Source organism: Stegodyphus dumicola, chromosome 5, assembly GCF_044657685.1.
Source record: "Stegodyphus dumicola isolate Sdum_Otavi_A_Nest chromosome 5, ASM4465768v1".
NCBI lineage: Eukaryota > Metazoa > Arthropoda > Arachnida > Araneae > Eresidae > Stegodyphus > Stegodyphus dumicola.
Window position 1 is genome coordinate 150886043 of NC_140772.1, and position 27886 is coordinate 150913928.

At 31.2% G+C, this 27886-nt stretch overlaps 1 protein-coding gene across 2 annotated transcripts in view; it reads left to right on the top strand.

Annotated features, from left to right (window-relative positions):
- Nucleotides 1-27886, top strand: part of SERCA (ATPase sarcoplasmic/endoplasmic reticulum Ca2+ transporting SERCA) — a 90815-nt gene that overhangs the window by 34488 nt on the left and 28441 nt on the right. For both annotated transcript variants that reach the window (XM_085817205.1, XM_035356752.2), the window contains exons 2-8: nt 3530-3712; nt 7030-7047; nt 8597-8679; nt 11908-12021; nt 21011-21149; nt 21673-21753; nt 24770-24855. In XM_085817205.1, the coding sequence (XP_085673331.1) occupies nt 3595-3712; nt 7030-7047; nt 8597-8679; nt 11908-12021; nt 21011-21149; nt 21673-21753; nt 24770-24855 (639 nt within the window). In that variant the 5' untranslated portion in view covers nt 3530-3594. The remainder of the gene's footprint in view (nt 1-3529; nt 3713-7029; nt 7048-8596; nt 8680-11907; nt 12022-21010; nt 21150-21672; nt 21754-24769; nt 24856-27886) is intronic.

Genomic DNA, 27886 nt, shown 5'->3' on the forward strand with positions numbered 1-27886 from the left:
GCAGACAAAAAAAGCGCTTACAAGTGGCCACAAGAATATTTATATTTAATGAAATTTTGTAGCTGTGTAAATTTTTTTTTTTTTTTTTTTTTTGTAACTATGGTTAAGATGCGTACTTTTTGATTATTTATTCATTTTATTAGTTTTATGTAAACGAAAGTATTTCGAAAATCTAGTAACTCCACGTTACCTTAAAGCCTGTGTCTGCTCGTTGTGGAACACAAAATGTTTTGAAATATTTTCTACATTTTCATAATTTTGAATAAAACCTACTATATTTTAAATCGAATATCACGTTCAATCTAAAGTTAAGAAGAAGCGATTAAAATTTCTCTTTCGCAGCCCTTTTAATTTATTTTAGGTTAAGATGCGCATGTTGTAATGCATTTATTATGGTTACAAATTGGATTCGAATAGCTAAATTATGGCAAAGCATGCGAGAGCTATTTGCTTTGGGTTGTATGGTTTCACGTAACGATTTTTAAATGTTCAAATGAAAATATGTATCCTGCAGTTATAAAAATATTTTTAAAAGAACACTTAACAGAATTCACTTCTAAGAAGTACTTATACGTCGTCTAGCTGTCAATGTGTTAAAACTATTTCTTGCTGAAATAAATAAATATTCGTCTTACAGCTGTTTGTATCTAGAAAGCTCTATTCCGATATCCATTTTAATGTAAGTCGCATTTAAATTGTACGATATTCATGGGATCAAAATATTTATAGCACAGATTAGGATGGTACTTATTTGAAAAAAAATGCGAATCCTTTAAAGTTACTGAAACTTGTTTTAAAAATTGGCAGAAATCAATTTAATTTCATGCACAGCGATTTAATTCATTTTCTCATTTTTATTCAAAAATTCGAAATTTATTAATAAATTTATTTTAATCACGCTTCTTTTTTGCTTATGCTATTCATTATTCTTTCTGTCTTAAATGGAATTGTTGATAAATGCCCTCTAGACTACGATTTATTGAACAAATATTTGGTTTTATTTCTAAAAAATATAATTACAGTATTTGATAATTCATTTTAAATAGTAATGAAATAGTCTAAAATTTCATGCGCTATTAACTTTTGAATAATCTTTTATGTCTGTTATAATTTTCAATGTGTGATTTTTCATTCTATTTTACAGCCCTGAGCTTTTACTTTCACCCTTAGAAAAGAAAGAATCAGAGAAAAGAATTAAGTAGAAAAATATTAGAATGTTTATATTTTATTATAAATGGGACAACCTTAAAGTAAGTTTATGAAAAATGTGCAAAAGTTTCATGACGAAGTATTCAGAATAACTGATATTTATTCTAAATAGACAGAAATAACAGGCCAGAAAATACATAATACCCCCCCCCCCAGGTTACTGAAACTTCCGCTTTTTGCATGAATAAATCGGAAGTAAAAAATTATTTCCTGTTCCACACTTTTCATCGCTGTATGATAAGGAAAAAGAAAAACATCCGTAATGTTTATCAAACTACCCATTCACAAACGTCAACTGCATTTCGTAAACAGTGGCTTGATTTTTGATTTCTAATTCAAAGTTTTGTTTCTTGTTTCTGATTGTTATATATGACCGACTGCGGTTTTATTTTTATGAAACTTAAATTAATGTGCGCCATATAAGTCTAACAACAATAAGATTAATCGACTCGTCAGCGGCAAAGAAGTAAAGTCGCTGAACACTGGTAGTTCGGTCCGAGGTTCAAATCCCGCGAACAGGCTGGCTGCATGGGCGTTTTCGTGGTTTTCCCCATGTGTAACGTATATACAAGCCAGTTTTCCATAAAAATCCTCCACGAAGACATCCCTGCCCTTAGGCAGATAGCCTTCGAGGTTTTGTAGTAATCACGTAAACCAAACCAATAAGATTAATCAATAATTTTTCCTGGTATAAGTTTTCTTAATATGTTACATGTACCATAATAGCCTGGATGATTTTCTTGTATTCCTCGCGCGCTGTCTTAGAAAGATTCTCCACAAAAGCATAGAAGTTTGTCTTTTTGGATGATAATCGTCGAGTGCCTTGCCTTAATTTACAAATTCAAGTCTACCCAGATTCTTATTCTACAGGCTAGGGAATTAAGCAATATCGTAAAAAAGTAAAATAACATTAACAAAAGTTACTTTTGAAATAGTAAAACGAAACATGAATGTTGTGAAGATGTATTTATTAAGAAACGTGTATTTATGAAGAATGTTTCATTATCATGGGTGTTACTAAATTGGTCGAAAGAATGAACTGTTAGAAATGGCCGATATCTGATTTGAAAATCTGTTGTGGAAGCCCAAATTATATAGTATTTTCTTTGCACTGATATGAAAATTTGAATTTTCAAATGAGGGGATACAAAAATATGCAAGAATGAGGAATTTTATTTATTTATGAGAACTGAAAGAAAAATATTTTTGTGAAATTTTTTTAGTTTTTTATTAGTTCTTGTGATAAAGTACGTGATAATGTTATAAAATATGTTATTTTAAATTAATGTTACCTATTATTACTGTTTAACAACTTTCAAAACTTATTCGTAGTCATGAAGACTATTTAGGTCTCACCAGTGACCGAGTGTTTAGACCATTGAATTCTAGGAGCTCGATCCCGGAACAACGGGCTGTTTTCCCAATGTTTAACGATAATCCGAATCATTTTCCCTTTGACAGCCCTTCACAAAGGCATCCCTTCCTGTAAGCGATAATATTCTTTAGCTTTGCCGTATACAATTAAGCATGAAAACTACTTTAACTAAGTATGAAAACTACTTAAAGCATAAGAATCTTAGACTATAAGGCGCAATAGAACACAGTCTTAAGGCAAGGTCCAGAGAGAGAGGTAGGAGGCTAATTTAGATTCGATATACCTACGTCTTTTATAGGACTCGTCTGCTTTAGTTAAATTTGTCGTAAGTTACCGAAGTAGATAAGACTGATATATGTGATTGGAAAGGAGGTTAGATCTTCATTATTACCTAAACAAATATTGAGCCTAAAGCCCAAGGCCTTAGAGGTCCTTAAAATGTACCTTATGTTTCCTTATAACCCTCCTTCTTTCTTATAAATGCAAGAAAACTGGGCGTTAAGAAGCTTAAAAAAAACTTTGTGGATAGGACCTTACCTAGGTTGTTTAAATCGGATCTTGGAGTGCGTCATTAGCAATTAGTTACGAAACTCTTCTCGCTTGCATTGTGTACATGTATTAAATAATATTCTGTGTTCATTTTCTTCTGTTGCTTTGCACTGTACAGACACTTCTCTTAAATTCTTAAGAGAATATGGCTTGCCTGAAAAGTGCGTGCTTCTTTTGGTCGTATTAGATGTATTTTCAGTGTTTTTTAAATAGTGACTTAAGACATTTTGCACTTTATTTTTTAAACTGCGTGATAATATTTTATGCTGTGTGTGTGAGGCTGCAGGTAAATTAAGATTTTCATTTACTTTGCATCATGATATCTAAATAATATTTCTCAGTATGAAGTTGCATTGCTTATACTATTAGATTCATAAATGTATTTTTCTCTTTCAGAACTGACTTCATATCATTGAAGTCACTTTTGCCAAGCAACCAAGAATACACAACTCCGATTAATCATGGAGTTAGCTCATACTAAAACATATCAGGAGACGTTAGAACATTTCAATACCGACCCAGAGAGAGGCCTTACTCTGGACCAAGTCAAAAAATACCAAGAGAAATATGGCCCCAACGGTAAGATTGAAATTATATGATTTGTTATCAAATATTAGGATTTATAATTTGTTAACCTATTCTATACACGATACTGTAATCATTTTCCTATTTTATATAAAAAGATAAATTTTGTAACATATTTTTTTTCTATTTAACACTATAATTCGCTCCTCTTATAATAAAAATGGAATTTGATTTATTAACTGGAAAATATGTCGCTCGTTTCGTTAAAATTATTGCAAAGTACTTTGAAACATTTTCGAGACAGTTATTTGTTAATAGAATACATTCTGCTGTATTTTTGAAGCAGATGAAATTATAATGATGCTAGTAAAAGTTTTGTTTTAACAAGACGAACTTTTGGTGCGAAACAGAGGATATATTTTCTTTTTATCTAAGATGATTCCATTTCATATTTCTACTTTGATTTTTGTTTCATAATGGAAGTTTTCCGAAAATAAGTAAGGCCCACCAGTGGCCAAACGGTAAAGTCGCTGAACACTGCTAGATCGGCCCGAGGCTCGAATCCCGTGAACGGGCTGGCTGCATGGGCTTTTTCGTGGTTTTCCCCATGTGTAACGTGTATACGAGCCACTTTTCCTTCTTAAAAAGTCCTCCACGAAGCCATCCCTCCCCTTACGCAGATAGCCCTAGTGTGCTTTGCCATAATTTAATAAACCAAACCAAACTGAAAGTAAGTATTAATACATATTTTATTTATGTACTTTTCTCTGTTAATTTAAATCACAGAATTTAATATATATATTCCTCTGTTAGTTTAGGTTCAAGAATTTTAGAAATTAAGATTAGTGTTTTTGAATTTTCTAATTCCTTTTATGATCGTTTAAAGGTCGGAAAGAGATGAAAACAAATAAAATATAAATTAACTTTAGTTTTACGTTGAGAGATTTTCTCTTATACATGTATAGCAACGGAGTGAAAACAAATGTGAATTAGCAAATTTTCTATGTTCTAGCAAACAAAGTATGATACTTTTTTCATGAAATAAATATTAAAGCAGGTTCTTAAAATTAAAATTCTGTTAAAAAATTGCTTCAGAACTAAACCAAATAGCCCTCTTTAAATTAATATAAAACTAAAATTACTGTTATTTAAAGCCTGAACTATCATGCAAATTAATATGCATATTTTTCGAAACATCTTTGCAACAGGTTATTATTATGAAACTTAACGAGAAATTAATTAGATATTTTACTCATTCGCTGAGATGATAGGAAAGTTTAGAAACATGCCTTTCAAATATACAGTTAGTCAATAAAGTCTGCGTACATCAAGAAAAGTAATATCAAATCCAAATTTTAAGGTGAGAAAAGGGTAGTTTCTTAAAGTTTTATTTTTTAAATATTAAGTTTCAATAAGGGACTTTGAAATTATTTAACTGTAACATTTTCATATCTAATAATTTATGCACACTAATTTTTAAAAGATAAGTGGCCAGAAATCAAATCCAATAAAGTTTGCGTACAACGCGAAGGAGGCGGGGGATTTCTTATCTAACTTTTAAACTTCAAATTTGAGAATGCAAAGAAGGTTACACTTTTAAGGTCATTGACTTCCGAAGCAAATTTCACGTTGATTGGAAGTTGCTATTTCTATTTTCTTTGACGAAAATGACAACCAATAAAGAAATTCCTTTAGTTACGAGACAACTAATTATCAAATTGAGAGATAAAGGTAAAACTCTTCGTTATATTGGTAAAACCATTGGGAAACCATTTTCTAGTGTGCAAAGAGTTATTCAAAACTATCTTGACACTGGTAGTCTTGCTGTAAAACCAAGATGTGGGAGACCGAAGAAGCTAACGCAGAGAGAAGAAAGAAAAATTCTTTTACGAATTAAACAAAATCCTAAACTTTCTGCTGCAAGCATTGCAAAAGACATTTTTTTAACTAGCAACAAGGAAATTTCTCCTGAAACTGTACGAAAAGTGCTGCGAAAGTCCGATTATCATGGACGCAAACCTAGGTCTAAGCCATACATTTCCGAAACAAATAGAAAGAAAAGAATTGCTTTTGCCAAAACATATTTAAACTCTTCGCAGGACTTCTGGAACAATGTAATTTGGTCAGATGAAAGTAAATTTACAATATTTAAAGTTAATGGCCACCCTATTGTATAGAGAAAACCAGAAACAGAACTGAATCTGAGAAATTTAAATCCAACTGTCAAACATGGAGTTGGCGGTGTGATGGTATGGGGGTGCATGTCGTCGAAAGGAGTTGGAAATTTTCACATTATTGATAAAGTCATGGATAAGTATGTTTATCTGGATATTCTGAAGAAAACTCTACGAGACAGTGCCCGAAATTTAAACCTTTCTAATACCTTTATTTTCCAACAAGACAACGACCCGAAACATACAGCTAAAATTGTGAAGGAATATCTCCTCTATCACACTCCAAGACAGTTGCGTACTACTCCGCAGTCACCAGACCTCAATCCAATCGAACATTTGTGGGAAAAATTGGAGAAACGAATTCGAAAACACAATATTACGTCGCGAAATAATCTAATTAGTTAATTGCAGGAAGAATGGGCGAAATTTACGTCGGATGACACTGAAAAACTAGTTCAGTCAATGCCCAGACGTCTGCAAGCTGTTTTGAAGAATAAAGGACATCCTACAAAGTATTGAAGTAATATAAAAAACGTATGTTTTGCTTTTTTTTTTTGAAAGTGTACGCAGACTTATTGGAGGGAATTTCTGAGTTTTTTGACAAAATATATTTTTGAAAAAATGTAAAAAGTATTGCACTGATATTATTTACTTTTTATTTAAGCTTACAATTTTAGCTAATAGAAGAAAAAAAAATGCAATGATTAAAATACATTTTTCTATGCTTTAAGTGTTTTTTTAATTTAAAATTTAGTCTGTATGCAGACTTTTGTGACTAACTGTAATGTTTTCCGATCTACTGGTCTTGAATTCGTAGATACAACCTTACTGTTATCTGAAATAAGTCAAGCACCTTTAATTATACTTCATTCGAAATTTATAAAATAGCTCAGTATTTTGAAAAAAAAATAATAATGCAACAGAAAAGTTAGTCTTATTTCAGCCAGATACCAGTATTTGCACTTTATTAAGTTTTTACGATACAGCATAAATTCTCAAAGCTTCATATGTGAAAAAGTTGGTTGCTTTTTTTTTTTTTTTTTTTTTTCCTTCATATAATTTAATGCAGAATTTGAAACAGAAAACTTTTCCAAAAGTATGAAATAATCTAATTTATACGATTTACTTGTCTTTAACATATTCATAATCTGATAAGTTTTTGACGTGAGTTATAACACGTTTTCTTTTTTCTTACAGAACTTCCCGCTGAAGAAGGTAAATATTTTTTTATCTGTTTTTAAGCTTATAAAGATACATTTTTTTCCCTATGGAAATGATTTAAAGATTTACGAAACGCCATTTTTTCTTTCTTTAAATTTATAACAAATTTTTCTTAAGAGGATTATAAAAGCTTTAAGGTCCTAAACTTTGTATTACAGAAAAAGGATTTCCTTTTCTTCCTGAAGTAGTTCTTTTATTTTAGTTGTCATTTGTCTATCTAGACTAACTCTTTAAAGTAGTAAACTAAATTCCGTTTCAAAAATCTGGGACGACATGTAGAACAGAAAAATTATTGACAATGTCGTAGCGTCTATTTCATTTTTTTATTTATATTAGAAGAATATCTGAAAGCTATCCATTTCCTGTTTCTTTGCTCGAGTTTGTGAAAATATATATTTTGATTGCATTTGCTTCCAATTTTACGTTATGTACGTATTACAGATTTTTTTAATTATGAAAATCTGACTAAATACAAAATTTTGAATGATTGTTAACAAATGAATTGGAAACCGAAAATATATATTCATTTATTTGAAATTACTATTCAAGGAAATGTATTAAGAATTACACAATAAAAATTTTCATGTCATAATTTCTATTTCCAATATCGAAAAGTAGGTGTTAGAGAAAATTAATTTGCTTATTTAAGGATCAATTGACTGCGAAGATTTAATATCGAGTTAATTATTGTTTTAGGAAATTTATAGACTACTAAAACTATTGCTTTTTACTCTTTGCCAACTTCATTAAACCTTTTAGTCTAATGAATAATAATTTTACTCTGGATTGAACTCCTTAAGAGTTTGATAGTTTATTTATTAATTTTTTGCATAATATTATGTGTAGTTATGCATAGTGGATAAAACAATTGACGACTAGTAGTTCCTCTAATATTCATATGTTGGTGACTGAAAGGAAGATCTATTTTGGGGTTTCATGTTTTTTCCATGTGTTACATGAATAAAGGTAAGTTCTTCTTAGAAGTCTACCACGAAAGTATTTCGTATCAAGCAGAGAAAGCACAAGTGCTTTGTCATAAATAAATTTAACTGACCATAATTTAAAAATAACAGTAATATAGCAGAAACTTGAAAATTTTCTTAGAACTTTTTTTAGAATATGCTTTAATTAACCTAATAAGCTAATTTCGAAGTATTTTATTTCTTAAAATATTAATTATTTGAAACTGAGAAGCTGCGGATCTTCAGCAATTCATCTCTGCATTATATTTATAGCGGGCCTCGTGTTTTCAATGTAACATGAATACAAATCCGTTTCCCTCTGAAATTCCTGCATGAAGGTATCTTATCCTAAGCGCGATGCTGTAGAATGCTTTGTTGGAAATGAATACCAAAAATTAGTAGTGAAAATAAAATCAGGGGAGTAGTACGTAGCTTCCTATTCACTACTAATCCAATTAAACGACTTTTCTGTTAAGCTAAAGTTTCAGAATATGCATTCTAGAAATGATCTAAATACTGCTAATTTTCTGTTTATATTACTACAGTAAGAAAAGTATTTATAATATTTTTTTCAATTTCAGGGAAATCCTTATTACAACTCATCCTGGAACAGTTCGATGATCTCTTAGTAAAAATTTTACTCTTAGCCGCCATTATTTCATTTGTAAGTTTTTAAGTTTTTTCTATCTTTTAGTTTGTAATAATCATGTAAAGCATCTATAATACATTTTTATTTCAGACTTTGTCTTTCTGTATGCAACCTTATTCCTTCTATGCTTTATTGGCATTTTATTCTCTTAAATTTGAATAAATTCCTGCTCATTACTTAAAATAATACTCCATAAAAGTCTGCTTTCATTTCCAATTATGTTTTGTGAATACATTATTAACTATATATTTGAACATTTAGTAAATTCCAAACTAATAGATACAAAAAATACGAGAATCATGTTTGAGTTGCTTTCCAACTTGTTTTACCTGCCTATAGTATAACATTCTGAATTTTATTTGTTGTATAAGCATTATCCTAAGGTTGTCGTTTTGATTAACTAGTTTATTAACAAAAAAATTAAATAATGTTACTTAAAAGTGAAATCTTCACCCGTTATGATTAAAGAATAATTCTAAAAATTAAATTTTACATTAAAATATCTATTAAGCATCCGTAGGAAAAAACTCGTGAATGATGAAAAAAACTGATGTTTCCATTTTTAAAAACACAGGAAGTGTACAAATCATTTCTCAAACAAACAATTTAATCAGTGCCGCGCTTTTGCATGTTGATAACTCAAGAAACTTAACTTTAACTCAAGAAAACAGTAGCCTGTCAATACGTTTTACATTGAAGCAAACGCGGACGCAGAACTTTGCGGGGGTAAAAATGAAAAACCACAATAAAACTCGCAGGTAACGTTTTAAGGAGAACTCACAACGATGCATATTACGGATCTAAAGTACGCATATTACAAACTGATTTGCATTTGTTACGTTTCATTTCTTTGTCTGCAGTAGTAAGCAAACTATTCATAATAAAATAGAATATACATAAAAAAAAACTTTTACATCGCTTTAGTTAAACAGCCGTTTAATTTCAGAAACGTGTTTTATTTTTTATTATTATTCATAGTAGAAAAGGGACGTTAGTTTCGAATGCGATATTAGTTTTAAAACAGCATTTTTCGTTGAATCACTATAAACAGCGAATCACTTTTCAAATTGTTGCCACCAAATATTATTCCCTGTATTATATTTAAAGAAATTAAATAATGGAGAATCTGCTTTAATGTGTGAATATTTCTCGCATTGTGAAAAAACAACCGTGCCTAGAGCCATCCACGTTTGAATAACATGGTCCTCCATCCGAACATGGGCACCTGAAAGCCCGAATTTGGAATTAGTTTTATTATCTATTTGATATTTTGTAAACCTTTAACGAATTTTTGATTAAACAACTCAACAATGTCAAAGCGGGCAGTGAGAAGAGTAAACTGAAAAAAAAAAAAAAAAAAAAAATCTCCAGCGTGGCAAGGTTGTCTATCAGAAATTCTAAAGATATGCTGTTTTTAAATATTTTTTATTTTGCTGTTGAATCAAATTTTATGTGGCGTAAGGGCTAAGAACGTCATAATTAATAAAGTAACCACACAAAGCTTTAGTAATAAAAAGACAAAAGGTGTTTTGTAATTTAAGTAAGCAATGATTAAGTAAGCAAATTAAGTAATGAATGATTTATAGATGAAAGTTTAAAATAATCTTAGGAAGAAAAATGAGCATTGATATGATGAATTGAAAAACAAATTGCAGAAAAATGTATACCAACGCTTAAAGTTGTATCGGGAATTCTAAACATACCTGCTATGCTGTTTTTAATCTTTTTTTAATTTTGCTGTTGAATTTTATGTGGCGTAAGGGCGAAGAAAATGACGCTTAATAATAAACCTAAAAGAAAAAAGTGTTTTAGTAGAGTGAGTGTAGCAGCAAACTGGTAGACTGCGAGCTCAGCGACAGCGTAAAAAACCTTAACAAACCCTTTTGGGCGATCGCTAAAATCTGAAACCTTTCGGATTTTTTTCATTATTATTTTGTGCATTTTAATTAGTGAAAACGAAATAAATAATAAAGAATATGAATGTTTATTGTTAGAAAAATATTTTATTTAATTAATATAGCAATGAAGCACGTGGCGATACCTTTCTTTCAAGATTTTTTTCAATGTGTCTAATAGTATAAGATCACTCATTTTCTAGTAACTTCTTTTCTTGATTTTGGGTTGGCCCATCAGCGGCCGAGCGCTAAAGTCGCTGAACACTGGTAGCTCGGTCCGAGGTTCGAATGCCGCGAACGGGCTGGCTGCATGGGCGTTTTCGTGTTTTCCCCATGTGTAACGTGTATACGAGCCAGTTTCCCTTAGAAAATCCTCCACGAAGGCATCCCTTCCCTTAGGCAGATAGCCCTAGTGTGCTTTGTCGTAATCTCAATAAACCAAACTTGATTTTGGGTTAAAAATACTTCGTTGTTTATAACTCAATGATCATCTACGAACTTAGCCCAGCGATCGATTTAAACAGTCTACCAAAACTCTGAGTTATGTTGGAAATTCGAGACAAATTTAATTTGAAAAATTAATAATTTTCGTTGTATATATATATGGATGCAAAGAATAATGTTCTACAGTGTTTAGTTTGATGGCTAATCAATAATACGTTCGTAAAATCATAAAGTACATTCAGTATTAAATAAAAAATCTATATCGAAATTTGAAAACCTTCAGTATAAAAACTGCCATTGTAAATTGTACTGTAGTTGCAAATATGCATTTGTGCAAACATTTAAAAAAAATGGTTCGGGCAGAAGTGTGTCAAACCTTTATTTCCAAATTTGACCCAAACAGATACCGTCCTAAATAAAACTGCCCATGTAACTGTAAAAAATGCATGTTGTTGTACAGTTATCTGTATAAGAAACAATACATACTATAATAAATGTGAAAGTATTTCCTTCTGTTTTTGTTATATTAAATTCTTAGAGGTACCAAAAGTAATCGTACTGTATAAATTGGTTAATATTTTATATCCGTAATTTTTAATTCAGAATAATAATTTAATTCAGCCTTGTCTGATTTTTCGACTATTTTTTTATCTGAGCTTACGATTTCACAGAAATATCTGCCTACAGTTATCTTCTGATAATCAAAAGATAGTTTAACGTAATAATGTCAACTTTGAAAAAATTCTTTAACGCTGTAGGAAAAATAACCAATTGATTCAATGTATGAATATTTAAAATAATGTTTATAAATTTCTTTTATTTATTATTATCAATAATAAATAATTATTCGATTATTTATTATTGATAGAAAAGATTAGTTTTGATCTGAAATTTATCTTTCTAGGTATTAGCGTTATTCGAAGAACATGAGGACGAGAGTTCTCAGGTTACAGCTTTCGTGGAACCTTTCGTCATTCTTCTCATTCTCATTGCTAACGCCATTGTCGGTGTATGGCAGGTATACTATCTCTTGATACTAATTTACTTTATACAGTGCAATGATTTATAGATGTAAGTTTTTATCATAAATGAAACTGTGTTTCTTGTACTTCTTTGCTTGAATCTTAAGAGCTTCATTTTTATTTTGTAAGAATGTCATTCAAAGCAAATTTTTTACATCATTATATCTGATGCCCTCGTACCAAATGGACAGATTGAAGGCCAGAGTAAAATATGGGAAAAGCTGAGACTTATTAACAGAAAAATAAGATATATTTACCAATCAAAATAAATAAAGCTTTTTATATTTCAGAATGGGAGATCTATCGAATATTTAAAATGTATGCTTATGAATATTACTGATGATTATATAAGAAAATCTAAAAAGCTAAATGAAAAGTATCTTCCGTGCTTCTGTAATTCTTTTCCTGAAGAATCTGTTTCGTATTATGCTCATTTTTTGTGAATGCTTTCACTTGCGTGTAGATTGCACAATATTTAATCCTTTAGTTAGCATATTTAATCACAGTTATCTATCGTATTTAAAAAATGCCAATGCGTATGATTTAAGTATTCAGCAACTTCAAAACAACAACAAAAAAAAAAAAAAAAAAAACTATCATCTTTAAATTCTATCTTCCAAGTCAAGTCGCTCTAGATGATATAATAATTAAATCCCAAATGAAGGATATGAATTCGGTTTCTGCGTAAGATTAGTTGTATGTGTAAGATTCCCCCTACGCTTCGCGTAAGGTGCACCCTGGGCAACGTTCTCGGTGATGAAACAGCTGAATGATCGGTGGATTCATCCATTTGCATTTGTTACTTTCAAGCAAGTACCCGAAAATTTAAAATAAAATAAATTACATTAAACATTTAATGTTCAGTTGAAGTGAGATGTGTCTATGATGCTTAAGAGGGTTATTTAAATACACTTACAGGACATTTTCAAATATTAACGATGGAAATGAGACCATTGCTTCAAATTGCATATTTTGAACTGCATACAAACATATTTTTAAATGAAACATTTTCCATAAGCGATGTTATTGAGGCACTATGAAATGAATTTTATTTGCAAAAGTTGATATTTTAAAAGGAAACTATGCCCGTTGGCGAATACTTGAGAGTGTGATCTTTAGAACAGCCTTACTACAACTTTCGTATATCTAAAACTAACAATCATAACTGCGAGTATTACAACTGCATTCGTGTTGCATATATTTTTACAGTTAAATTTAGGTGAAATTCTTTTTTAATGTGTAATTACTGTTAAAAATCGAAGAATGTGATTGTAAAATATTTTCCTGTATATTTATCTTATAATCGAATAACTATTTAATAAATTATACAATGTTCAGTAAGATTTTAAAACTCGGAACCTTTTTTGTTTGTTTGTGAAAAAGAAATTCACGCTGTATCATAGTGCTCTGGAGAGTCGCTTAGATTCACATAATTGAAGTCTCTACCTTGTAAGCACGAAATATGCTGACCAGCGGCCGAATGGCTAGAAATCTGATCCTTGGTATCTCACCTCGGTTCAAAACTAGCTAAACGAGCTGGCTGCCTTAGGAGTTTTCGAAGTTTCTATTACGTGTAATGTGAATACAACTAGTGTAGCACTGAAAGTCCTCCACGAAAACAATCCTTCCCTTAGGCATATAGACTTTACGAGTTGTATCCAAATATTGAAAAAAAATTATGAAATACGATGCAAATACATAATTTTTAAATGAAGGCAAAATTCAGCTTTAGAATGTTTTTGGTTTTACAGGAAAATTATGTAGTTCGAAGAACAGACCGAGATTCGTTTTCCAGAAGAAGCAAAAATATTTTATTGATATTTCATCTTTTTAGTGCTACAATTCTACTTTTCACCTCTTCTGGCAGACTTTATTTATTTTTTAAGTGATGAATGGAATTCATAAATAAATAATGTATTTGCATCTTAAAAAATAAATTAAGTTATAAAATAAATTTATTTTACAACTAACTATAAAATAAATTTATTTTATAACTAAATAGAAAAAATAAGTAATGAATAAATTTATTTAGAATTTAGTTATTTTTTAAGTGACGAATCCCATGTTCTGAAATGCAGATAAGGATGTTATAGTTTTTCTATAAAATCCACATTCAGCTAAAGCTAAATTTAAAATAGGTGTTCCCTTTTGGTGTATAACAAGAAAAACCTTTAAACTGCAATTATTCAAGCGTAATTTTTCATTATATTAAGATGAAATTTAAGATAAATAATATAATAAGAAATAAATATAAATTTAATTTTCATTACCTAATGTAAAATAAAATTAAGTATTTTTGTTAAAAAAATCAGTTTATTATTCAATTTTCATTGTATTCGTTTTGGTAGTTATAACAGAATTTCCTCGGTGGGTCATATGCAACCCTCATCTTTGGTAGAAAAAAGTCCCCTTTTATATAAGTATCTTACCTTTTTTTTTTTTTTTTTTGTCTCATTTTTGTATTCAGTTTATACCAAGGTGTGTATCGATAGATCAATTGCCCAGTTTCGTTTCCGCAGGAAAACCTGGAATATTTTGGCAAATTATTTGCAAAGAGCTGGTGATAAACTAGCTTAGAATTTGATTAATAATATCAGTTTTTCTCCAATCGCAATGTTGTCTTTTGCTTTAAAATGTCCGTACTTAGAAGCTGACTGTTCACGTGCTCAGCTCGAATGAATAGGATATATTTTCCATTTTTTATTGTAAGATTTTACTTCTGCCACGATTTAATTTTCCGTATGAAATGACAAGGCCACTTCACTACATTTAGCAGGAAAACTTTTGATTTCTTTTTTTCTTCTCGGATTACTGAAGTTTCAGTTGGTTGATGTTATTGAATTATTTTCCTTCTTATTTCGAAATTTGTTTAATTTTTTATCTTGTTTCGAATATTCCCTCTATTCTGAATTTTAAATATAGAAAAGTAAATCTTGTCTTAATCAGCCGTGTTTGTCAATTGTTTTTCCCAAGTAATAATGTTCTAGTCGACGCAGCAAACAGCAAGCTTTTTAAAACCCCTAAATGGAATCACAATATATCATCTGTGAACTTTAACCTCTAACTGATCGTAGTTAAATAACGTTACTTAACTAAAGTAATAGTCCGATAACTATTAAAATTTATAATATGTTAGAGATTTGGAAAATATAATGTAGTAAATATAATTTATCTATTCTTCTTGCATTGTGCAAAAAACTCTCACTTTGATGATGTATATCGGTGCGAAGTCTTTCTACGACCAGGCTGAATCATTGTAAGAAAATTTGTCGTAGGAATGAACTCGAACATGAAAGTCGTTACCTCTGGCGATAATCTTTTCAAAGATTTAGGTTAAAGTCTATTCATAAAATGTTTTCAGAGAATATATTCATACCATATGCATCAATTAAAATTTAAACAGTTCTTCTGTGATAGCTGCTATACTTATCTTTATAAATTTACATTCTACAAACCTATCAATACTCTAAAAATATTTTAAAGTTATAAGTTATTTGATGCCCGGGTTCCAGAAGGCTTTATCTTCATGTCCTTATTTAGGTTAGCAAGTATTGCCAGAACTGCTTTGGCTTGTGTGCAAGATATTGCAAACGTCCCGATCCAAAAACTACAATTAATGCCTGTACCCCTGCTATCTATTTATATTCCGTTCCCCAGGCCCTGAACTATGTCTCATTCTATGACTTTCGTTTCCTATGTTTGTGTGTGTACATGTTCCGATTTTTTTTTAATGACTTCGAGATGCAGCCCTTCGTGTCCTTGAAAGCTCCTGCCTTCTGTGCTGTCCTTTTGCCAAAACCCTGGAATCCTTTAGTTCTGGGAAAAGAGGAAGAGTGCGGCCTCCGAAATTAGGACCTTTTTTATATAAGTTTCTTTAAGAAATCCTAATGACTATGTTGGCTTGAAACAAAACAGCGGGCATTTGTTTAAAGAGCGATGCAAGCAATAACTCACTCTGCTTTTAGCTTTTCATCGTTGTACAGTTGTCCCTACAACATAGTAGTATCCTCATTAGGACTTAAAATAGAATTCTGTGCCCTGTTTTGTGTGAAAACATAAACAAAATACTTTCCGAAATTGAAAGTTTATGCCTAAGGAAAATTCTGCAAGCTATGACTGTTCAAATTTTTGCTGAATGGTCATAATTTTGTATCAGCATAACTCTTCTTATGCCACTGAAAAATGATCTCCGTGTGAAATTATATAAATGCTTGATAAAAATGTTCATTTCTTGCATATTTAAATAAAACATACCGTGTATTTCTAGTGTATCTGATATAAACGATTCCAGGTGTTGGACTAGATAAGCTTCAATGCTTTATTCTCATAACTATATTTCGTTGTGGGAAAAGAGCTTTAATACCAGGGATTTTAAATGTATTATATTTCGATGTATATTTTGTATGTCATTATTACTTGAAATTTATATTGAATTTTCACTCTTGCTTTACTTTAAAAAGCTTGGAAAAATTTAGATATTTACATATTAGCGCAACAATCTTAGTAAAAGTCTCCAAATTTTTAAAATGCGCCAAATTCTCTCAACTGTACACAATGCAAATTTATTAGTTTCACAAGCAACATCGTCATTTTTATATGCGTTCTTTTTATTGCATTTCATATTCCAACGATGTTTATAGACAAATAGTAATATTTTTCATTTTAGACTAAATTTAAATATGTGCTTGTGGGAGCTGCCTAAAACAGAAGGAAATTCGATATAATAAACCTTCAAGATTACAGTAACTTCCACAAAGTCATGAATGTTACAATTTGTATTTGATTAGCTGTAATTCGTATACAAATTTCTTGGAAATGAGGAAAAAAATTGTAATATACGCACTTGGTTTCAAATTTGCAGTTGGTTTTAAAATATCCATCTGCCTTTTAATATAACAGTCAGATTTATGTATTGCTGGGGCAAAGAATTAATGAGAAGGAAATTTGGCTGCGAAGAGTTTGAAATGTTATATCAGACTGTAAATAGAATGGGAAAACTATGAGAGATATCTTAGCTCCGGATAAATAATCCGAAGAACAAAAAATAATTTATGTAAGAAATTTAATCTTTGAAACATATAAATCCGAAGAACAAAAAAGAATTTATATAAGAAATTTAATCTTTGAAATATATAAGTCTGTTTTACAAAGCGAAAAGGCTATGCTGAAGGTGTTTTACTCCCGGAATGAATTTCCGGAGGAATATGTTAAGAAACAAATGAAACTTTCTTCGTTACAAGTCTTAACAGAAGTGCAGCTACATTAATGCAGAAAATAAATAAAAATTTGAGACAAGGAAGTATCATCTATTCTGTTTATCCGAGTACAAAAATACAGAACTAGAAGAAGATGAATTTATACTCAAAACAATCGATCATCTATACAACTTTGTCGATCTGGAAACGCGTACCTACGCAGAGCATGGAAAGAGATTAAGGATTCACAAAATGAAGTAATAAGTCCAAAAGAAGAATTCATCATTACCTGAAATCGTATTTACTGTAATCGATCTAATGCCGAGATCAGAGGGCTAAAGAAAATAAAGTGCAACCAACCTAAATAAACAATTAAAATCAAAATTTTAAAAAGTGAATTCTTCGTCACTATTTTCAATACATGACTCTATCTAAATAATACCTAATAAATATCTAAATAACTAATAATACATATCTAAATATCACCAACAACTGCCCCGTGTGGTTAAAGTTGTGAAATACTGAAGCTCATATTGAACGAAAACGCAAGTACCACTAAATCTTGCATTTAAGTGACAAAGTTCAATGAAATCGCATTTAATTTTAATTGGGCTAATGTTATAGGTAACCAAAACTTGCGTAGGAGAATAAATGCTTTTTGCAGAATGACTATATTTGAAGAAACACATTTTAAATAGTTCGAAGCGACTAAACGATTTCGTCGGAAGTCTGTGATTCAAAAAATAGTTTATAAGCTTATGTCGTGAACAAATATTTTTCTCCCGTAATGTGCGCTATAATTTTTGCTGAAGTTGATTGAACACAGTCTTGATTGCAACTTATTTCCTAACTGCCTTTGTTATTTCAGATTACTTTAACAATCAACTTTTAATATAGTAACTTGCAAGCAAATTTGTACTAAATCGATATCAAATTTTAACATGTTATAGGATCAGAAAACAGTAGTAAGGAGTCAAACAATCCAGCTTATCACCACTCTTTTTGTTCTAAGTATTTAGAATTGTTGCTATCAAAAACAGTTTATTACTATGTAAAAAACTTATTATTTTTAATTTATCAATGTAATTTAGATTAATGTAATTCATTTTTCATATTTGTCTCATTTTCTAGGCAGATATGAAAAATGAAATATCGCTTTAATTAAACATTTCTCTTCTATTTTAATAGTAATATTACATCATAGTTTTGCTGTTTATTTGATCTCGGAAATAAATCGTCATATGACTGCATAATCATCTCTTTCATAAAGAACATATATCTGTGGTAAATGAAACATAATCTTAAATTCATATAGTCGCAGTTGTGCTTTTTATTATTATTATTTATTTATTTATTATTTTACTCGTGTATTCATACATATAAAGATAGGAGACCTTTCGTTGACTTTTTACGAGAAGGCTAAACAAATAAAGCTGTTAGTTACTGACTTCGGCCCGGGTTCGATTGTTTGTGAATAAGCTACTTATATACATGGGGTTTGGTTTCCATAGTTTTCTTCGTGTGTAAAGTCGTTTGATTGGTTTATTTAATTATGACAAAGCACGTGAAGGTTATCTGTCTAAGGGAAGAGATTCTTTCGTGTAGGACTTTCTAATGGAAACTGGCTCATATACAAGTTACACATGGGGGAAAACCACGAAAACGCCCGCGCAGCCAGCCCGTTCGCAGTCACTTTACCGCCCGACCGCTGGTGGGCTCGTGCATAAAGTAAAAAAGAATCGGTTTCTCTTAATCTTTTCTTCACTTTGACACCATTTCTCTACGCAGATATATCTCACATATTTTGCTGTAGGTGATTAAACAAAAACTTTTGTATTGATTCTCTAACCACTTTGTTGGCATTATAGTAGAACTAGTTTCCATAGCCCTGCACCCGCTGGTGGGCTCGTGCATAAAGTGAAAAAGAGTTAATTTCTCTTAAAATGTTCTTCACTTTGGCACCATTTCCTTATGCAGATATGCCCACCAGCGGCCGAGCGGTAAAGTCGCTGAACACTGGTAGTTCGGTCCGAGGTTCGAACCCCGCGAACGGGCTGGTTGCGTGGGCGTTTTCGTGGTTTTCCCCATGTGTAACGTGTATACGAGCGAGTTTCCCTAAGAAAATCCTCCACGAAGGCATCTCTCCCCTTAGGCAGATAGCCCTAGTGTGCTTTGCCATAATTAAATAAACCAAATCAAACCTTATGCAGGTATAACTCACATATTTTGCTGTAGTTCATTAAACAAAAAAAAATTGTACTGATTCTTTTACCACCTTGTTGGCATTATAATAAGAGAACTGGTTTCCATAGCCCTTCACTCGGGCTCGAATCCCTGAAAAAGTATGTCTGTTTGTATCTAGTGTCTTTGGGGCATGCATGAGCCTAAAATAATGTTGCGCCGGATGTCTTCTCAAAAATTAAGTAGTAAATGTAGATAAAGGGTAGAAAACCCTTGGACTATGCTCTGGAGGATTTTTCATAAAAATTGGGACGGAGTTGGGCAAACGGACTAGTAGTAACGTAGTAAACGCACTATTAGTATACCTCTTAGACGATATGCGTACTGTCACATACAGAAAAGCAGAAGGCAACAGCAGAGGCATCCCTTGCTTCTCGGCCATGATAAAATTTGTTTTATCTATAGAGTCATATCTAAAGCGTTGTAAACAACTATATTTGATTGCTGTCAAAGCAGTATATATTTGATTGCTGTCAAAGCAGTATATATTTGATTGCTGTCAAAGCAGTATATATTTGATTGCTGTCAAAGCAGTATATATTTGATTGCTGTCAAAGCAGTATATATTTGATTGCTGTCAAAGCAGTATATATTTGATTGCTGTCAAAGCAGTATATATTTGATTGCTGTCAAAGCAGTATATATTTGATTGCTGTCAAAGCAGTATATATTTGATTGCTGTCAAAGCAGTATATATTTGATTGCTGTCAAAGCACTTTATATTTGATTGCTGTCAAAGCAGTATATATTTGATTGCTGTCAAAGCAGTATATATTTGATTGCTGTCAAAGCAGTATATATTTGATTGCTGTCAAAGCAGTATATATTTGATTGCTGTCAAAGCAGTATATATTTGATTGCTGTCAAAGCAGTATATATTTGATTGCTGTCAAAGCAGTATATATTTGATTGCTGTCAAAGCAGTATACTTTGAAGAACTTTAATGGAGCAGCCTTTGAGCTATGAATCAATCGTTTTTCTTATCAGTAATGCGAAACTTTTGAAATAAATAACGAAATACAATAATTTCTTATGAATATTTTTATTACTGAAGCTGTCTTTTTCAGTGACTGTTACTAGAAACGCAGACATTGTTACGACATTGTCTTCATTTGATTTAACGTTGTAGAGGCCAGATAGTGGTAAACTTTGGTGAATGGTACTGCGTCTTGGCCCTTTACATATCATCATTATGACTGCAATATGTTCTCTGATAAAGGATTAGGCTTTAAGGAGACGCAAAGCGCAGAATGTATTTTATAAGGGTTTAGCCTCACGCGTTATGCTCATGCTCATATTCGCTTCCCACGTTTCTTCTACGTCCGATATTTTGAAGACGGAGCTAGGTATTGTAATTTTTCGATAAATGGTACCTAAATTCTAAAATGGATAAATTTTTGCGTACGATTTATTGAAGTAACAATGATATGTTTTAAAAAGAAAGTTTCTAAAACTTTTGACCAAAATGACAACTCGATTTAAATCGTAAGATTTTATGAAATTTGTAATTTTTAAACGGAATTTAAGTAACGTTCATTTGCTTTTATAGGAAAGGAATGCAGAAAGTGCCATCGAAGCCTTAAAAGAATATGAACCTGAAATGGGTAAAGTTGTTAGGCAAGACAAGGCCGGTGTACAAAAAATTAAAGCTCGAGAAATCGTGCCTGGAGATGTCGTCGAGATTTCAGGTAAAAAAAAAAAAAGAAAACAAGTCAACATTGGTACTAAATGCACTTTTGTATACATTTCGATTGTTTAGATACTTATTCAAGTAAATTTCATTTAATGTTTCAAATATTACATAATAAAAGACTCTGTTACTGTGAGATAGTCTAAAATCTATTTACAAATGTTTAGCTGGATTTACCCATTAATCATAACTTTTAACCCTCTGAGCGTTATGACCGGCTTTATCCGGTCATCAGAAGTTTGCTACTTGGCATATATTAGCTTATAATTTAACATATTTTGCTTTCTTACTTTCTTTAATAATGAAAGTATCATCTTAATGAATGTAAGTTTGTGAAAATATAGACTAAAATAAGTAATTAGGCAAACTCAATTAATAAATGCTCTTGAAATACCGGTCTTCATGACGGATCTAAAATCCTGTAACGCTCAGAGAGTTTTAATTGATAAGCTGTTTATTCTTGACTTAAGTTGAACTAATTCTTTCTAATCAATTCTATTATTCTTCTCCGTCTTTTGTAGTTGGGGATAAAGTTCCAGCCGATATTAGACTAATGAAAATTTATTCCACTACTTTGAGGGTTGATCAGTCTATTCTGACTGGTAAGTTTACTTTTCGGTCATATCTAAGCGATTTAAATTTTTGGAAAACTGTCATTAAAATTTTTTAATTCTTATACTAACCCCTATACAAATTTTGAAAAATATTTTTTTTTTTAAATTTGTCTATACTTTGCTGATTTGATCAGCATCAACAAAAGACATTAGTTTTAAATTGCATGAGATATAATACTGCATTTGTTTTGTTTTAAACACGCAAACGGGGAAAAACATAAAATTTCATTCAAAAAGTATTGTATAACGGCATTTAAGATATAAAATAATGAGACTGAAAAATTTGAATATAAATCGAAAGTAAAACTTAGCATGTTTGATATTTTCATCATAATATTTAAAACATTCCATTGTCATTGATGGTTCCAAAAATCCTGTTGCATGACTCAGAAAACAAATTTTTAGTTTAAAACTTTTGTGCAATTCGTCATTCTTTTATAATTCTTATTCGGAGTTGTTCTGTACCGTATCATCAACAATTTTTACGTTTTTTTTTCGATAAATGTAACTTTCGAATTTTCTATGATATGGAGATAAGTAATTGGAAGCACAGCTTATCCAGATTTTCGGAAATCTAGGAAAGAAGACTTTCTTCTCCCCCCTTGGCTGAATGGATACGAACCGGTGGAAACTGGTAGTTCGACATGAGTTTGCAATATATCGAACAAGCTGTTTGCATGGATGTTTTAGAGATTTTCTCCATGTAAAACGTAAATACGTTCCAGTTTTCCCATGAAGAGGAGCCTTCTTTTAGGCAGACAGCTTTCATACCTTGCCATAGACAAGCAAACAAATAAAAAAACTTTTTTTTGTCATGTAATATACATTCTACTTATCTTACTATTGAGAGATTTTTTCTTTATTTGTTATATTTCGTTTACGCGAAGATTGCGCTGCTAAAAATTTAAATGCATATTTTTCTTCTTCTGAAAAGCAGAGCACAAAACATGTAAATTTCTTAACAAAATTGCCGTAAGTTCGTGCCTAGCTTTACTATACTACTTGCTATCTTTTCATAATATTTAAATCCGCAATATGAAGCATAAAAAATCTGATGTGTACACCACATGTCTTCCTTGTACGGAATATTAAATTATACGCATTTTTTCTTGCATTTTATTTAAACTTATTAGATTGAATTAAACCTACTTCGCCGACAGCGCATAAACCACAATAGAATAAATGCATTCTTTAAAATTCACTTTGTTTACCATAGCGACACTCTGGCACTAGGTTTACTTAACAGTATTATACTCACACAAAATGCACAAAATTTACATCAAAGAATTATCTAATCGTTGCCACATGTTCTATTCAAATACTATATTATTAAGATATAAATTAATGAGCTAGAACGATGTATAAAAGAAATTAAGCAAACATTGTTTAATTTAATTTAATTAAAGCTTTTGTTTATTAAAGCTCTATGTTGTTTAAGCTCTTGTTTATTAAAGCTATGTTATTGTTAATTTTGTTTATTAAAGCTCTTGTTTTTAAATCGTTCTAGCTTTATTAAAGCTAGAACGATGTATAAAAGAAATTAAGCAAACAAACAAAAAAAACAAAAAAAAAAAAAAAAAAGAGTTTTTCACAGACGATTGAGTATTTCTCATTCAATTAATTCAGTTTTCACTTCGCGACAAGGCAAAAACGCATAAAAACTCAAAATATCTATATTAAAAATTACGAAGTAAATCTTAAACGCTTATTTCCTCGAAAAAATTCCAGAAAGGATTAAGCATGATTTAAATAATAAATGAAGGCGTTATCTTTGTTGTTGCGAAGCTAAGTTTCTCTAGATTGGCAACAAATCCGCTATCCTGCTGTTTCAAATGTAAACAAGAGCAATGGCCGCCATCAAAAACATTATTAGGCTTAGCGGCACTTAAACAATTTTAAAATTGTTGATAATTCTAAACGTATTGCATACAGATTTACTAAAGGCATAAAAACCTTAACCGGAAGATAAGAACAACATAATTCAATCATTTTTAAAGCAACAAATGTACAATTTACAAACATATAAGAGTAAAGAAACTGAGATCACTGAGCCGGGTAACAGAGTGGATATATATATAAACATATTTATTTACGTTTGGTGCTGCCGATTGCAACCAAAATACGAGGTGCACATCTACATGTTATAGCAGTCCTATATACATAATTTCAACATTCTGAGGCTACTCGTTTTTGAGTTATGCGAGATACGCACGTACGTACATAACGTTCGTACAGACGCCACGAAAAATTCTCTTCAGAATTCATTATAAAGCAGTTTTATATTTTTTTTTGGAGGAAAAGAGTGTTTTATTCTGTCCTTATATACAGATATCACGGAAATACATCGTTAAATTGCATTTGAAAGAGGTCAAAATGGGATATTTTCGTTGAAATATGCTACCTGAAACTTTTCGCGATTACAATACTTCCTTTTTACTTCGTACAAGAAAGTAAAAACAATAAGTAATTTACATAGTTTGAATTATGGATACCTGGAATTCAGGTAACTGGAATTCTACTGAAGCCGTTCTTGCAGAAATTCGGTGTATGTTTCAACATTGACTCTGCTTAGCGAAAATACGTATGTTCCCATTACATCTATCGCTGCCGAGATCATCACATAGCAACTAGATGTTTGTCACACTAAAAATATCGTTCGTCTTTCTGAAAATAAGACTAAGAATAGTCGATGATTTTATATAAAAATATGAAAAGACGACCATTGTTAATTGCATTCAAAATCGATAAAGTTTTGTACATAATCTCTGAGAATTTTAATTTGATATTTTGCATATTTTATATACCTTCCGCATCACAGATCTCAGATTCTTCAGCTTTTATAAAGTACTCATTTTACGATATTATTTTCATAATGCATTCAGTTTTACGTTCATGCGAAGTAATGACTTAGTAACCGTATTTATGAAATTATTATTTATTTTTAAGATTTACAACTAATTAAATGTTCGTATTTTGCTGGAAAATGACAGCTTTTTCTTTCTAGGTGAATCCGTATCGGTCATCAAGCACACAGAAGCCATTCCAGATCCTAGGGCTGTAAACCAGGACAAGAAAAATATTCTTTTCTCAGTATGTATCAAGATTTCGGTAATTTTTACAGAACACCATTTTAAAATGTTTACTCATGAAACGATAGAATTTTATTTTTTTCTCATTATTTTTTAAGTAACTTTGATTTACAAAGTGTCCTCTAAGACTATACCGATAAACATTACTTTTCTTTGCTCTTTACCAATGCATCGAGAATCGTATCAGTGTTTGGATGGACTAAGAATATTAAAGCCAAGTATAAGTATGATTTTATTATCCGAAATGAGTTGAAACTTACGAGATGTTCTATATATTTACAGTTTAAGAAACCGCAATTTGCTCTCTGGTTAGATTGTAAAATATTAATGTCATTGTGATGACTTCGTGGTTTAATAAGGCACCATTTAGCTAGACGAAACAAACATTTATTAAATATATAATTCAAAGCATAATATAATAGTTACTCAGAGCAGTACGTCGCTCCTACCGCATAGTACAATCTACTACCTTCCTCTTTCGAGGCTAACATGCAACTCCTAATAAATACATTAACCCTTCTCGAAGAAGAGCTACCTGCGCCAAGCATGCTCTGTTGATCGCCAAACAGTCGCCAGATATCACACCCCCGTCGTAAGATTGTTGTTGATATTATTTACAAATCAATCAGCAATCTGGAAACTAAAATCTAGCAACTGTTTGCGATCAACGTGAAAAAGAAAAAAAAAACTACATATACTTTTATACATTCTATCCTAATTTTCAAATCTCAATTACTATATAGACATACCTCAATTTACTACATAAACATAGATAACACATTTTTATATATAAACATAGATAAATCATTTTTAACTTCACTTGTTCCGAACCTTATTATTATTGTAACAATTTATCAATTCTTAATTCAAAGAAACCAAGTTGATATTTTCTTTTATAAACATGTTAAAATATACCCTAGTATTATTCCAATGATGACAGTAAAATTATTAAGTTTATTATATATATATAAAATTATATTCTTAACATTCCTTTTAATTAATGATGCTGCAGCATGATTTAAATCCTTGGGAGACAAATATCTAAATTTACCACTTACCTCGAATATTTGTTATCCAATAATTTCTCTATCTATTTCAAATTACATAAACATCTTATTTGCACAAAATTGTAAAATGATTATGAAAAGCAAAGAAAACTATCTAATTATTAACTATACAAAATGTTCGTGAAGATGAACAGTAAATTAATGTTCAAAGTTCACAAGTGGGAAGTCTGAATAATGCATCCGCGTTTGACAGATTTTTTCCAGAGCAATGTTCTATTTCGAGATTGTATTTCTGCAAAGCTATGGCCCATCGTTGTAATTTGGACGATTGCGGAGCATTTCTCACTATAAAGGCTAGAGGATTATGATCAGTCACAATTTTCACCGATGAACCGAATATCCAAGGTTCAAACTTCTTCAATGCCCATACTATAGCATAAGCTTCTCGCTCTATAGTCGGCCAGCTCTGTTGAGGTTTCGATAATTTCTTGCTCGCGTAGCAGATGGGAAATTGCTTCTCTCCCCTTTGCTGTGACAAACATGCACCTATTCCGATTTGGGATGCATCAGAATGAATGACAAACGGATCCTGCAGTGTTGGGGTGATCAGCTCCGTTGACATCGCTAATCGTTCCTTCAGTTGTTGAAATGTTGACTCATGAATTTCTTTCCATTCGAGTATTTCCGGTTGTTTATTTTTCGTGAGTTCTGTGAGTGGGTAGGCGATCTCTGCATACCCTGGGATATAATCGCGATAATAATTACATAGTCCTAACAGACTTTTAAGATCTCTTTTCGTTTTCGGCGTTTCCAGCTTCTTGATTGCCTCTATTTTCTCGGGATCTGGTTGATGTTTTCCTGATCAAATGATGTGTCCTAAATATTTAATTTGAGGTTTTGCAAACGAACATTTCTTCGAATTGATAGTAAATCCAAGTGACTCTAGTTTGGTAAAAACTTTATCCAGATGTCGGAGATGAGTGTCGAAATCCGTGGAAAATATAGCTATGTCATCAATATAGGCTCTTGAAAATTGTTGAAATTCTTTCAGTGCGTTATTCATTACTCTCTGAAAAGTTGCTGCTGCGTTCCTTAATCCAAAGGGTAGCACTTTAAACTGATATTGACCTCGATGAGTTTTGAATGATGTGTACTCTTTACTTTGTTCCTCCATGGGAATTGCCCAATATCCTTTCAGCAAATCTAAAGTTGTTATGACGTTGGCTCTTCCTATACTGTACATTAAATCAATGGCATTTTGCATAGGAAAGTCATCTGGCTTCGTCACTGCATTCAAAGCTCGATAATCTAAGCACAATCTGATATCTCCATTTTTTTTGCTTACACAAACTACTGGATGAGCTATTTCTGGATTACTTTCTTCTATTAGTCCCGATTTCAATAATTCTTCTACTTCTTCATCGACCTTGGGAATCCTATAAATGTAAGGTTTCTTCCTCTCCATATTGGGTATTAATCTAATTTTATGAGCTTCAACTTTAGCTATTTTCAGCTTTCCGGTGAATAGTGCTCGGTGTTTGTTGATAAGAGCTATCAATTTTCTTCTCTGCTGCGGATTCAAATTTTCTAAATTCAGATTTGCATCTATTTTAAAATCTTCCAGGGGGGTCTAGAGATCTTTTCCTGGTAAAGTTATAATTTCTCCAAATTCTTCTTCATTTTCAAATATCACTCCAACTGCATTGACACTAGCTTGGAATTTTCTAATTTTATTTGCATGAACATGTTTGATCTTTCCATCAGGTAGTTTTACTTTATAGGAATGAGGTGGGCAATGATTCACGATTTCTCCTGGACCAGTCCATCGTGCATAGAGTTTGTTATTTGAATCTGGTATGAGTAAATAAACTTGTTCTCCGATTTTGAAATTTTTTGGTATTGATCTCCGATTAAAGTAGTCAGCATATTTTTGTTGTTTATCACTTGCAATTAAATTGGCTTGTTCTAACCTTATTTTTAAAAGCTGTAAGTAATCCACTGCCGATTCACTTAGATTAGGTCGTA